Consider the following 15,425-nt stretch of genomic DNA (forward strand, 5'->3'; position numbering starts at 1 on the left):
AAACCCCCAGTGGTGAATAAATACCACCAAAAGAAAGCTCTATCTGTCCCCAAAAAAGGGTATAAAATTCATTTCAGTACAGCGCTGCATGACGGAATAAATGTCAGTCAAAGTACCGCAGCGCTGAATACTGAAAAATGGCCTGGATGGGAAGGGGGTTTAACACCGCGGATGTCAACTGGTTAATAGACCTACCAAAAAGCCAAGATTGCTAAGTTAGTTTGCCCTTCGTCACTTGCTTATGTAAGTGTTTGACTCCCAAACAGTAAAAGCAAATGTCATCTAGAGCATCCACCATATTTAAGATGGGATTTTTAAAATATATTTTATTACACTTGATTAAATTTAATAAAGGAATGGGGCTGTTCATTTCATCAGTGACAGTCGGTGGTTCTGGTGCTAAAGCTTGCAGAAGTTGCTACTACTACGTTTTTTGCAGGTTTGCTCCATACCTGATTTAAAGTCTGAAACACAGCGGGCCACATGCTAAGCACTGAGCTGCTTTTTGGGCACTAGGAATATAGATCGTATTATTACTTTTCTTGAATGACACACAATTATGTGGGGTTGTTGGGTTTCAGCAGGTTAGTGACATATTGTGGAAGGGTCTAGAGAAAATGTCAACATGAGATTTGGGTGACAAATGAAATTTTATGTGTAAGGCTAATAACCTAGGCTACAGTTATAAGTATAATTACCCCGTATATAATAAATGGAATACAGTTGGTCATAACAGAGATGGAGAAGGACTTGGGAATACTAGTTACGATATACTTGGCAGCACTGCTTGTCAGTTGCATGTTTTTTTACAACCTGATTAGGAAGGGGTTTTTTACAGCAGGAATAGTTAAGCTGTAAAATGTTTTACTGCATTCAGTAGTAATGCAAAAAAATAATGGAATTTAAACAGAATTTTTCTTTATTATACACTTTTCTGAGCTTGCATCAGTCCAGCTTCACAATTAATGAAGATTGTCCCCCCTGTGCTTGTTAGATGCCGTGAATGATCTAAATTGTTAAATTCATTTTCTGGGAGCCATTTTTAAATTTCAAAACAATTGTAGTATTCAATAAAGGATTGGATAATTGCCTTGCAATTTCCACAGGGGGGTTTGTCTTCCTTCCCCTAGACATAATCATCAGTTGCAAGAAGTTGAACTTCTTGAACAGTCTTTTTTTATCTTTATTACCAATGTCACTGTAGAAAATATAATTGGCCTCATTTATCAAAAAGCCCAATTATTTTGTATTTATATTTAGAATTATTTGTAATGGTGGTAGTTATTTGCTAATTTAAAGTGAGAACACTTTACAATACTAAGTTCTATTTACAAGAATTATTAAAAATTTTTGTTTTGTGTATAATTACAAATGTAGAATGTCTTTAAATGTTTTTCTTCTACTTTTTTCTAATAAATATTGAATTTTGTATGTCCTTTAAAAAAAATCCAGTAAGACAATTTAAATGGCTTTTATTTGTATCAATATAGCTGCACTATGTACATAGTACCCCAGGGGGATCTGGTTCGGTCAACCCACCAGTCGTTAGCACAGTCTATACTTACATTGGCACTCCTCCAGCTCAGCGCCAGCTTTCCTCGCTGGTGTGGCGCCTGGGACCAACTCACTTTTTGGAGGAAGTCTTGACTGCAGCAAGTGTTGGTGTTGTATATGAACTGGGACCAAATTATGTTGGAAGCTTTCAGGCAGTCTGCTCTCCATGTAAGTGAATACAGATATGTTTTAACTCTGATTAAAAATGTATTGCCATCACTTATTTATATTTTTTAAAGTACGTGTTGATAGAGTTGTGTCTGTGCCCCTGTGAAATATTATCATGTTGCAAATTATGGTGTACAGTTGAATTTTTCACTGTATGTGCCTTTTTATATTGTATTTTGCTTTTACAAATTAAATCATTCTGTTTATATAGATATTTTTATGACACAATTCTGTCCTGTTCTAGTGTTGTACATGGGGTGGTTGTGGGCATAAATTCGTGTATTTACAGCTGTATTTAAAAATACAGTGGGGATGGTTTACTAAAAGAGTGAAGCTCCATCACTTAGCAAAGTGAATGTTCAGTGAGCTTAGTAAAGAAAAGAAAAGAAAAAAAGGTGAAACTGCTCACTTTTAAAATGCAATTCTCCACAAAGAAAAAAGACCACTGTGGTAACGATTTGATACAAAATCTTTTAGAACTTAAAGTGACATTAAACCCTCAGATTTGTTAACATAAACCAATACTGTAATCCATTGTAGTTTCCCTTCTCTTTGCTGCTCTTCCTTTTATATCCTCATGTCTTCTCATGCTTGGGGAGAACTTCCCTTTGCAGCTGAGTGCCTCTTCCTGTAGTGCTGGCTCAGGTTACAAACCTACACACAGACACCATGTATCCATTCCTGAGGCAAGGCAGTCTGCTGCAAAACAGAAGTTCTGCCCAGCATGAGAACAGATACAGATTTAAAAGGAAGAGCAGCAAAGAGAAGGGAAACAACCATGGATTACAGTAAGGCACACGTTACACTATTGTTTTATGTTAAAAAATCTGAGGGTTTAATGTCACTTTAAGGTAGCAAACACTGCAAAATTGTATTTTTGTGATGACGGAATATTGCTGGTTAGGTATTTTGCTTTCATAAATTCCTCCTTTCAGTGTTATGACCCTAGTACCATGTATTCTATGTACAGTTGGCCATGCTTAAAGTGTATTTCCACTTTTGCAGAAAAATTCAAGAAAATCCCATTATGTTTTTGTTTTTATTCACACCGTATACCTAAAAATAAAATATTCTTACCTTTTTATATGTCTGTAGAGCAGGCCCTTGGACAAACTGCAAATTACTCTGTACAATTTCAGAGTGCCAAGAAACTGTCTGTCTCCATAGAAAGACTAAGGATGCTGAGGGCTTTCTCTCATTAACATACTATGATTCCAGATTACTAACTCTTTGTTAGGACAAATGTCGTTTACAACTGTTAATCTGAATTTCCAGCACAGTACAAACAGGGTTAGTTATGGTGAACATTTACTTCCCCACCCCCTTTGCATTCAAAATTCCATTGAGAAAAAAAAAGTAATATGTAAGCAGCAATTTTTATTTGTGAATATTGTGCAATTTGTATATGTGAATAAGATGTAACAAATATAAGATAGATGTTATCCCAATTTGTCTGTAGTGGAAATCCACTTTAAACAAGCAAATCAGAGCTAATTTACCTTATAAATTTGTGGCGGTTTACAGAGTTTGAGATAATATGATGACCAGTTTAAAATTGAACAGAGACGGGTTTAGGGACCGACCAAACATGATTATTTTATCTATACAGACAATAATTAAAACCGTGCGTCTGGAATTTTAAGAAAGAATAATGCACTTACTAATAGATTAGTTCAAAGGTGGAGGAAGAAAATGTTGATTTTCTTATGTAACAATGGTCATATAGTCCTGAGACTGGCAGGTTAATCTTTTACAAACCGGCGTACCCTATCCGTTGCTAAATAAGATGTGGCTTTTATCTTACAGGTAAAGATTCCAAGTCTGAATCTGGTACCCCATCTATGGTGTCACTAGTACCAGAGGAAAAGGTATCCTTTGGACTCTATGCACTTTCTGTGTCATCTTTAACAGTTGCAAGAATAAGAAAAGTTTATAACAAATTGGATAGCAAAGCAATTGCAAAGCAGGTAAGGTACAAGATTGTGTATATACCAATATACACTATATTACCATAAGTATTTGGACGCCTGCCTTTATACGCACATGAACTTTAATGGCCTCTCAGTCTTAGTCTGTAAGGTTCAATATTGAGTTGGCCCACCCTTTGCCGCTATAACAGCTTCAACTCTTCTGGGAAGGCTGTCCACAAGGTTTAGGAGTGTGTCTATGGGAATGTTTGACCATTCTTCCAGAAGCACATTTGTGAGGTCAGGTACTGATGTCAGATGAGAAGGCCTGGCTCACAGTCTCCACACTAATTCATCCCAAAGGTGTTCTATTGGGTTGAGGTCAGGACTCTGTGCAGGCCAGTCATGCTCCTCCACCCCAAAATCGCTCATCCATGTCTTTATGGACCTTGCTTTGTGCACTGGTGCGCAATCATGTTGGAACAGGAAGGGGCCATCCCCAAACTGTTACCACAATGTTGGGAGCATGAAATTGTCCAACATGTCTTGGTATGCTGATGCCTTAAGAGTTCCCTTCACTGGAACGAAGGGGCCAAGCCCAACCCCTGAAAAACAACCCCACACCATAATCCCCCCTCCACCAAACTTTACACTTGGCATAATGCGGTCAGGCAAGTACCGTTCTCCTGGCAACCGCCAAACCCAGACACGTCCATCGGATTGCCAGACACAGAAGCATGATTCGTCACTCCAGAGAACACATCTTCACTTCTCTAGAGTCCAGTGGCGTCATTCTTTACACCACTGATTCCGACGCTTTGCATTGCACTTGGTGATGTAAGGCTAGGATGCAGCTGCTTGGCCATGGAAACCCATTCCATGAAGCTCTCTACGCACTGTTGTTGTGCCAATCTGAAGGCCACAAGAAGGTTGGAGGTCTGTAGCTATTAAATCTGCAGACAGTTGGCGACTTCTGTGCACTGTGTGCTTCAGCATGCGCTGACCCCACTCTGTCATTTTATGTGGCCTACCACTTTGTGGCTGAGTGGCTGTTGTTCCCAGTTGCTTCCACTTTGTTATAATACCACTAACAGTTGACCGTGGAATATTTAGTAGCAAAGCTATTTCACAGAACACCTGAATCCAATGATTTGGAGGGGTGTCCCAAATACTTTTGGCAATATCGTTTATGTATTTGAGATATTTAAGGTTTACTATTCCTTTTTTGGTCATTTTGTTTCTAAAAGCTGCATTTTAATTTATGTTTGAGCAACAAATATGTTTTTGACATAAGAGAATTTGTTGTGTACAATAGTTTTAAATGGTTAGGTTTAATGTGCTGGCCTTGCCCTTCATACAGAGCTATAAAGAAAATTAGATTTTTTTTTTCATTATTGCTTTTTATTTTATGAGTAGGTAGCTGCATGATCTGTATAACACAGAAGTTGTTTTACATGTAACTAGTATGACTGATACACTGAACTGACTTTTAGATATCCTGCACTAACTCTTAAAAACTTTTCTTAAAAGAGAACTATGAGGTTCTTTTCTTTTCACTCACCTCATAGTTCTAGCCGACCTGTGACAATGAGACTGTCACAGGTCGGCTCAGTAGATCGGGAGGTGAGCGGACATATACCGACGTTCGCACACCTCTTGATCCAGTCACGGCTCTCTGCCGTGACAGGGGAGGGGCTGGATTCCCCCCTCCCCGCTCCGATCCGCCAGTGCTGACTGGCGGAACGGATGGGGGAGGGGGCGGGTACAGCTGGCTCTGCCTCTAGATAGGCAGAGCCAGCTGTCACTCACGCAGCTGGGCGGATCTCGACATTGATGTCGGGATCCGCTCCGGCTGCGGCGTCTCAGTATACTGAGCTTACGATAACGGGAGGGCGCTAGTTTGTGTCCTCCCGTTACCCTAAGGAGAACTATGGTGAAAAGCCCTGACCCCATAGTTCTCCTTTAAATAAGAGAGACCATTGATAACACGCAGCAGTATAGACATGAAGGATAGACCCTGACCTAAGAAACCCGCATACTATGGGAGGTACATCACATCACTTGAATTATGGCTTGCCATTAACTAATGGCAAATATAGTACATATAAAGTGGTATGCCAGTTGGTGGGGAATCTTTAAATTGATAAAGTTTTTAAGGTTTGAATCTTGTGATTTCAATTAAACCAATACTGAGATAAATACTGGGGTTCCCATTGCTTATGTACCTCTAAAAATACTATTTGCATGGCTTGAATACTTTCAGAGACCCATAACATGCATGTTGATAAGGAATGGCAGACTAAAGTCACGAAAACAACATGACAGCCAGGAAACTAGTATTTTTAAACATGGAAGTCAGTAGTAACAGCCTCTGCAGTTGCTCAGAAGGTGTCCTTTATTTCTCCTTCTTGCCTTTATTTAGTTTAGAACTTTGGATGCAGGCAATAAGCTTATTTGTGTTTTTTGTTATTTGTAGCTGGCAATATCATCTCATGAAAATGCCACCCCAGTGAAACTGCTACACAATTCAGCTGGACATTTGAATGGACCAGCTCGGACCATAGGAGCAGCACTCATTGGTTACCTAGGTAACGGTTTCTATTATTTGTGTTGTTTTTATTGTTTAAGGGTATACATTGTATAAAAGTGTAGGGAAAGTAAAGTACAGTGAAAGTATCGATTGTACTATCATCTGTTACTTTCTGGTTCTGGTTTAAATAGATGCCATAGGTCATATTTCCCTCTTTCCAAAATAGCCTTTAGTAGCCCTTCTAGAAAAGCTTTTCTCTTGTGTGACTAGATGCATGCATTAAATGGACTTGTATCTCCCCCAATAAGAAGAGAGAGAGTCGGTTTGTGCTCAGGTTTAAGTATACAACACATTCTTTAGTCGAACCCAATAAGAAGAGAAAGTCAGTTTGTGCTCCGGTTTACGTATAGAACACATTAGCCGAAATGCAAAAAGTGACAGGTTTTCAGAAAACAAATCACATACCCACATAATACACAAATCACTCACATTACTTTACTAAATGAAAAAGGCACACTGCTCCATCATAACTTGCATTTGGATTATGAAACCGTAAACCAGGTGTTGCAGGAATTCTTATTTCAATCCGACAGGCACCTTGATAAGGGAAGTACGTAATTTTCAACCTTGCAGTGTGCCTCATCCATTTCTTCTACTGGAAAGAGGTGGAATAACGGTGCTGGACCCACAAGAGTTTATCCTATTGGTGTGGCCAGCCAATTATGATGTAAAAGAGTTGGTGTAGGTGATCTGACTGCTGGACAGGCAGCTTCTAGATTCCAGAGGATCTCCACTGTCTCCTTGGTTTGTAGTGTCAGATTTCAGGATTGTGAATTGAAGTTCATCACTCCTTTTCATTATAGGGTTGAGAGGACAGTATAGAAATGGAGAATCCGTTTCGGGGGCTCACACAAATACCCCCTTCATTAGGGCTGAGGGAGAACATGCATCAGGACTGTGATTTACTTAACATTGATTTGTCAGCCAACTCAGCTACTGAAGAGCTCTGTGCAGTCTCACACAATGCACAAAACGGTATCAAGTTTTAAGTCATCACAGTCCTGATGCATGTTCTCCCTTAGTAAGCCCTGATGGAAGGGGTATTTGCAGAGCCCCTGAATCAAGTTTAAAATTGTGAGCTGTTTTATAGAGCATTTGTAAATCTGCATTAGTAATGCAATTACTGCTTAAAAAAAGAAAGTTTAAATTAATTGTTTTTATGTATTTTAGGAGTGAGAACGTTTGTCCCAAAACCTGTAGCTATAACTTTGCAATACATAGGAGGAGCAGCTGCCATTCTCGGACTAGTGGCGATGGCATCAGATGTTGAAGGCCTCTATGCAGCAGTCAAGGCTCTTGTGTGTGTGGTAAAAAGCAACCCACTTGCCAGCAAAGAGATGGAAAGGATTAGAGGTTACCAGGTCTGTCCAAAATGAAAACATACATACTGAAAGAAAGCTCCATAACATGGTTATGCAAAGAAAAAAAAAACACAATGCAAATATATTATGCATAGATCTTAAATAAGACCTCACTGCTGCTGAAATTATATTTAAACATTTAAAAAAAATGATTGGGAATGAAAGTTTTTGAATCTGATTGGTTGCTCTGGATATTTTGAGACGTGATCGCTTTGGCCACTGATCTCTCAGCTCATGGCTTTTCCCTGCAGAGAGCAGTGACTGTCACTCTGCTCCACGCAAGGATTTCCCCCACATCTCTCATCTGTCCCTCCGATAAGCACTGGAGAAACACAGACAGGGGAGGGGGCGGACATAGCTGGACCCGCCTCTAGAGAGGCGGAGCCAGCTATTAATCTGGCAGTGGGGTGTATCCTGACGGAGCCAGCTGTTAATCTGGCAGTGGGGTGTATCCTGACATAATTGTTGGGATCTTTCCCGGCTGCAGCGCAGCTCTGCGCTATCCGCATATAGCAGGCAATAGCCTGCTATATGATGACTTTGGGTTACAGGAGCCCAAAAGAGAACTATAGCCGAAAAAAGGTTTGGCTATTCTCTTTTAAGCAAACCTGTACTTTGTCTATACAGGGCAGAGCAACAGGTTCACTTCGATGTTGGCCCCACCAGCAGCCTATATTTACTTTCCCTTTACTTCCTCGCTTTTCCGTTTTGCCAATAGAGCAGGAGGAAGCAGTCGTGTGGGGCTCAGGGCTGAGGACTCTCCTTGTCCCCATGTGACTGTGCTGGAAGTCTTAAGTGGCTAGTCGGCAAACAACAGAGGAGGAGTGAGATGCAGACCCCCCCCCATACCTGGCAGTATTCATTTTTTCTCAGTATTCTAATCAAAAATATGATTTTTCGATAAGTGAGTACAGAATAATTTGTCTCACAGAAACAATGAAATTAAGTTGCCTAGGGTATATTTACCAGAATTTTACACTGAGTGTAATATGTAGCAAACATTCTTCCCTGTACCAGGAGGTTGATGACTAGATATGATTCAGCTAGATAAATGGCTTGGTAGGGTGAATAAATATTCATTAAGAAATGCAGATTTGCATCTTACATCAGGTAGTATTATGCTCAAGGCAACCAACATTCATCATCTATTTTGACAAGCTTTGCAATTGCTGTTTGTGCTCATAGGATGGAAATTTCCATTTAACAAACTGCAGATGAAAGTGTCACTAGTAAGATATGGGTGTTTCAAGGTTATTCCTATTAAGGTTAATTGGGTTCACTCAATATGTCACATAGATATTTGTTTGGTGACATTAGCGAGTATAAACAAAATTGTAGCTTTTAATAAAATCTATATGTTGACATTATGTACAGAAATAAACTAGACACTCGTGTCAGAAAAAGGTAAATTATAGACTTTAGTTTAATATTCACAGAAAGAGGGAATTAATATATTGATATTGCTGCTTTGAGAATTCTCCTATTAGTAAATGGTTTATGAGACACACACACACACACAACTTACTGCTTTAGTGAAAATCACATGAATTCAACCAATAAACTATTAATCAAAACATTTGCAAAAAAAATAGGGCACCCATGTATCACTTCCTACCATACTTCATTACATCTGTTTGTGCATAGGATCTTATTCACAGCCATAGCATATAATTAACCAAACATTAAGAAAATTCAAAAGTCATGTGACATCATGTATCCTCTTGATATCCTTTTCTCCTTCATGCTTGCATTTATTTTCCCCACATCCATTACTTTGGTGCACTGTACATTTTTTAATTAATTTATTTTTATAGTGATATTGAATCCTCAGAATAATATTTTTCTTTAGAAGGGTTTGATACAAGCCTGAGCGATGGGAATAGTGTATTTATTTACTTTAAGACTTGATACAGTTCTACCCTACATGATATTGTCCATCCTTTGGCTTTAGTTTTTGCTTCTAACAGTGGACTCTTTGTCACTGTGGTCAAACTGTAGTACATCTCCTCCAGCTCCGCAGCATGCATCCGGATATTTTACCCGAGTATTTGCTTTTCACTTTTTCCTTATTCAGTGCAGTTCCTCACACAACACTCCTGGCAGTGTAGTCTTGTTACATTATTATGATTATTTGCCTTATATGAGTAGGGTATAGTTTCTGACAAACTACATTAATATATGTATCTTCAATGCTTAGATGGTTTCTTTTTCTGTTTTGCTCATGGTAGCTGCTAGCGATGTTGCTGAAGAAGAAAAGAGGACTTCTCAACAGCCACATTTTGCATCTCACTTTCTCCTTGGTGGGAACAGTGGACAGTGGTCATGAGACTTCCATTATCCCAAATTCAACTGCCTTCCAAGACCTATTGTGTGACTTTGAGGTAGGTGGTTGCAAAGAATCTTTTTCTATGCTGTGGTCTATTTTTGATGACATTCTGTGTAGATCTCCACTTTTTCTTAACATTACAATCAGATAAAGCAATGTGTCACTTATTGAATGGCATAAAAAAAACACTTTGTGGGGAAAAATTGTGTTAGTGTGCAATGATGGCCATATTCAGTTCAGTGGTGGTGGTGGGGGCATCGATGGTTCCTACAACCCCATCTTCCCTTTCCATTAGTATGGCTGATGAACATGTATTTATTTACATTGTTAAGAAAGAGCAAGAAAAGGCTATATCAGGTGTTTTTTGGGGGGACCAAAAATTGAAATGTGAAAGAATACATCTTTGTAATGTATTTTGGCAAATATTTTAACATACTGCATAAAATCGGGCATGAACTGTAATACCACAGCAAAGAAGTATATAAATAGAATCTACCTTGTTCAACTAGTAAAGAATTTAATAGAACCAATCAAATGTATTAGTTGTTTCAGAAAGAATAGGGAAGGGCTAGTACGTCTGTCAAGTTCTTATTGTTGTTTTGGAGAGATTTCCCCTCGTTTCCTGCTCTGTTACTGTGACAGGATTTAATAATCACTGTAAAAGGGATACCAATATCGCTGAAAGCATTTTTATTGGGAGAATGGAAAATACTTCAACTTCTGCTTTTTTCTTTTATCCCCTCTGGTGACATTTCTTTACTTTCTGTTGTGTCACCAGGACAGGAAGTGGTGAAAATCTGCTGAATAGGGGCACATAGTAAACCCTCCCTTATTCTGTCAGAAACTAAATTCTTATAAACCATTTACAATTCATTATCCGCTGTGATATTTAATCACTATCAAAAACCTATTATCACTAATTACAACTTGGTGACCTTAGTACTGTGATTTTCCTTTACATCAGTTGAGGGACATGGGAAGTCTTTCAGCTATACTGCCGTCTACAGAAGAAATGGGCACTTGTGCACACAAAAACTGTAGGCCAGCCCAGGATAACCCCTCCTACTACTAGAATGTGTGTAAAAGACTACCCTATATCTCCTTTCTTTTACCTTTCCTTTTACCTTTCCTTTTTCCTTTTCCCTTTTCCCTTTCCTATTACCTTTCCTTTTACATTTTCCCTTACCTTTTTCTTTTTTCCTGGTTCCCTTTCCTTTTTTCCTTTCTTTTTCGCTTTTCTTTTTCTCTTTTTTCCTCTTCTTTTTTTTTTTTTTTTCTTTTTTTCCTCTCTGCACTGCTGCTAGAACTAGTCTCTTTGATTGCAGCTATTTGGCATGGCCATCCTCAGCCTTGCTTTTTGACCTTTGGGCACTGGGTTCCACTATTTTATTCTGGTAAAAGGTTAGCCACAGAGCGCTTTCCAAGTGCAGACCTGCTGACAATAGCGTCAGTGCTTTGCCTGTTTCTAAATCACACCGGGAGTTACCTTAAATATATAGGTTGCTGGGCGCCTTTAAAGTTCCTGATTGTCCACAGATTTCTACTGCAGGAGGGGTTAACGCTGTGGAACTGATGCAACGCTCTTTCCCACCATACACTGTTGAGGAGACGTCTCCCCACTGATGCTCCTGCTTTGCAAAGAGCCACTTCAATCTTCCATCTTTAATCAGTCCCTACTGACCGCCTACAGTGACTTTTGGTTACCACTGGCCATCCAACTCGCCTTCTACCAGCTGTCTGGGTTTTATGAGTACCTGAAGCCTTCCTGCATAGCCTAAGCCTTATGTTGCCTTACTGCCACACAGTGACAACATGCCTAATTTTAGAGAGGGGGGAAGGGGCGGTGGGGGTGCAGTTGCTCTGGAGCGGGTGCTTGCAGCTCACTTTCTGCTAATAGCTCTGTGTGGCTGCTTGTCTAGTGAAGTGGTATCCGACCTGGTAAAACTCATGGCAAGTGCTCCATGGGCTCTGCCAAATTATCAGTATTGGCTTTCTCAAGAGCCAATTTGCCATCCTGCTTCAGTTACTGGCTTTAACCCTTTCCCTGCCACCAATGTAAGGCTTACGGCGGAACACAACCGTTTGCAGCTGGCCACGTCGGTAAGCCTTACACTGGTGGCTTTCACCCTTCTGCTAAAAGTTCATGGTAGAGGAGGGAGTGTTGTCATCAGGATGGCTGAGCGATGAAGAGAAGGCAGAGCCGCCGGCTGTCAGATCCTGGCCAAGCAGTTCAGGATGGAGAGCAGAGGATCAGTAAATATGTGTAATAATAATTACCGATCGTCTGTGTGCAGAACAAACACTGGAGTGATCACTTTGTAAACAACTAGTCCCCATAGTGTGTGTCCCCAGTTTTGAATGAAGAGTGCTTTACATCACTTCCTGTTCATTCATGAGTTTCAGAATGGATAGAAGCAGCTCACTACAGAGGCTTATATCCATTCATGACTGGGTAATAGTAAACATTTACCATCTCTAGTTTGTGAATAAATGGGAAGCCTCTGTACTTGGTGCTTTCCTTTCATCCAGAACAGAGGCTGCAGAAAGAGAATGAGAACTCTGTGTCCTCAAATTCCTTTTCTATTTCAAAAGGGAAAGCACACGCACGCACACGCACACACACACACACACACACTATATACGTGCAACAGTGTGCAACATATTACTTTCAGAAAATATATGGTTTGTCTTTTACAAACTCTAAAAGCTGCAGTTATAGATAAATAAAAAGGTGAGAAATTGTAAAAATGGTGTGCCCAGCTAAAGTGAAAAGCTGTGATTCCTACGATGCGAAGGGCTAGGAGGGCTACTTTCCCTCAAGGTCTATCATTGAAAATGGAAAGCATACTGCACTTGATTTGAGTCTTGGGGTTTCCACCTTAAGTGTTTCTCCATGGGACAAATACCCTTCTTTCTTGTAGCTGGGTCTGGACCAGCATTTGGCTCTCAGTACTCTAAAGGGTCAGGTTTCTGCCCTTTTTATTTGTTTTCAGAGACCACTGGCCTCTTACTGTTTGAGTAAGGCAGGGAGTCTCTTGTGTAGCTCCCTCTGTTCATTCCCCTTGTGAATCTGTGAGATCTGAATGTGGTTCCCTCTACGCTTTAGGGAACCCATTAGAAACATTTCTCTCACCCACAAAAGATGGTATTCTTTGTTGCCGTCACCTCTGTGAGTTGCGTATCTGACCTGTCGGCTTTGTCCTGCAAGGAACCTTTTATGGTTGTGCATAGAGACAAGGTGGAGTTGAGGCCTGGACGTTTTTCTTTCCCAAGACAGTTTATGCCTTCACCTAAACCAGGACCACTTTTTTCTTCCCTTCTGTCCTGCTCCATTTTATCGAATGGAAATTTGCTTCCGTTGTCTGGATGTGGTATGCACTGTGAGAGAGAATCTCCCAGCTACTGCTACTTTCAGAAAGATTGATTTATCTTTTTGTCATCCTGGATGAATCCTGAAAGAGTGCTGTGGGTTCTCATGCCACCATTTTTAGGTAGCTCAGGGAGATCATTATCCAAGCTTCTGGTCCAAGGATCGACCTCCACCCTTTCTTGTCATAACGCACTGTTTTTCAGATTTTCAAGGCTGCCCTCTGGTCTTCTGACCTAAATGTGGCTTTTTGAGCTCCACGTGGTCCTCATTTCTCTTTTTTGTTTTTTCTTTACCTGTTGTCGTATGTTTGCTGTGTTGCTCACCCCTGCTTTTCGGAAGTGCTTTCGGAAGTCCCAAAAGAGACTGTGTCCCTCGGAAGTCCCGAAAGAGACTGTCTCTTTCAGGATTTTTGTACTGTCCGTGAAATCCTCTTCTTTGAGTTCATTGAGGGATACAGGCCCCACCCCTCTGTGTGAGGGTCAGTATACAGTTCTGCATACTGCTTTGCTACTAAACTATGGCATTTGTGTAGTAGGATGGGTTTAACTGGGCTTGGCCTACATATTTTTTGTTTGCCAGTTTACAATCCTTCTGTAGTCGGCAATATAACAAAAGGTGAAAGACTTCCTGTGTTTCTCAATAGAGTTCAAGTAGAGGATTTTATGGCGAGTACAAAAATCCAGTTTTTGCACTCCAGTTTTATATGTTCTGAATGCATCGAAATCGCCTTGTTAGGGCAGTTGTGGTCACATACCCTTACAATATAGAGTTACTAGTACTAAAGACGTTTCTGATTAATGTGTTTTTTTTGTTTTTTTTTGTAAGTGTAACTGCATATATAGCCAACACTGTTCATTTTTTTATGTGTTCGTGACCTGTTTTCTCTGTATATCTTAGGTCTGGCTCCATGCACCATATGAGCTCCATCTTTCCCTGTTTGAACATTTCATTGAGCTTCTCACAGAATCCAGGTAGGACTGATGTAAAACACGAGGTCTTACCATGATCTACATCCTCTGCCATACCATATACACCACTGGTACAAGTAGATATAAAATACTTTTCTACATTCTTTAAAGTTTATGTAAACCCTAAAAATACTCTTTTCTTATATGTTCTGTTTTGGTATGTTAAATATACCATTAAAAGCTTTTTTATATCTGTTCATTAAGTGCAAATTCACACAGTGGGTGCCGCTGTTGGCACCCTCTCGGCCAGCATCCCTAGACCAGGTTTATTACCCAGGGATAATCCTGGGTAAATTAGCATGTTTTGCTGCAATGTACTGCATATTTTTTTCTTTGACATACACTTTAAAACAGGAACATAAGCTGACACAAGGCAATATAATGTAACACAGAATTCCTCTAAAATATCAAAACAGCTGTAAACCAGAGCTATAAAAAAGATCTAGAGACGGAAAATGTGGTGCACTTTACGTATACATGTTGTTTTCAGGATTTCTATATTTCCCATACATCTCATCTCATTTCAGTGAGGCTGCAAAGAATGCAAAGCTCATGAGAGAGTTCCAGCTGATACCAAAATTATTGCTGACTCTGCGAGACATGTCTCTCTCCCAGCCCAGTATATCTGCCATCAGTAACGTACTGAGTTACCTGCTACAAGGCTTCCCCAACAGCAATGACTTGCTCAGGTATTGTATTCATGATGCCTAGAGGGTGGAAATAATCTTATGATTGTCATTTTACAGTAGTTTATGGACACAAATCAAGTCACTGATGTATGACATTAATGTTTTGGCTTTTGTGCTGTCCAGGTTTGGCCAGTTCATCTCATCAACACTACCTACATTTGCTGTTTGTGAGAAGTTTGTTGTTATGGAAATAAATAATGAAGAGAAACTTGAACCAGGTAAGAGCTTTGTTGATTTTCCTTTTTATTTCCGAATATCCATCACATTGAAAAGCAAAAAGTAGCCTCTTTTCACTAAAACTGATTATACACTTACTGAATATAGCAAGTCTTATAACTACACTATAACATACACTAAAACCTGGAGGAAACGGTTTGTTAATTTTATTTGTACTAGTTAATATGATTTTATCTCTACAAATCCATAATTATGTCTGCTCTGCAAGTGAACTGTACAATATACTGTGCAGATAAGTGTCTGATTGTTATGTTT

The 15,425-nt window shown here is 39.7% G+C and overlaps 1 protein-coding gene across 1 annotated transcript in view; it reads left to right on the forward strand.

The window, feature by feature from the left end:
* WDFY3 (WD repeat and FYVE domain containing 3) overlaps window positions 1-15,425 on the forward strand; it is a 195,553-nt gene that overhangs the window by 111,628 nt on the left and 68,500 nt on the right. The window contains exons 21-28 of the mRNA XM_018576192.1: window positions 1,491-1,722; window positions 3,529-3,689; window positions 6,106-6,217; window positions 7,390-7,580; window positions 9,809-9,961; window positions 14,174-14,247; window positions 14,772-14,933; window positions 15,057-15,151. Of these exons, the coding sequence (XP_018431694.1) occupies window positions 1,491-1,722; window positions 3,529-3,689; window positions 6,106-6,217; window positions 7,390-7,580; window positions 9,809-9,961; window positions 14,174-14,247; window positions 14,772-14,933; window positions 15,057-15,151 (1,180 nt within the window). The remainder of the gene's footprint in view (window positions 1-1,490; window positions 1,723-3,528; window positions 3,690-6,105; window positions 6,218-7,389; window positions 7,581-9,808; window positions 9,962-14,173; window positions 14,248-14,771; window positions 14,934-15,056; window positions 15,152-15,425) is intronic.

Source organism: Nanorana parkeri, unplaced genomic scaffold (genome assembly GCF_000935625.1).
Source record: "Nanorana parkeri isolate BGI_ZX_2015 unplaced genomic scaffold, ASM93562v1 scaffold59, whole genome shotgun sequence".
Classification (NCBI taxonomy): Eukaryota; Metazoa; Chordata; class Amphibia; order Anura; family Dicroglossidae; genus Nanorana; species Nanorana parkeri.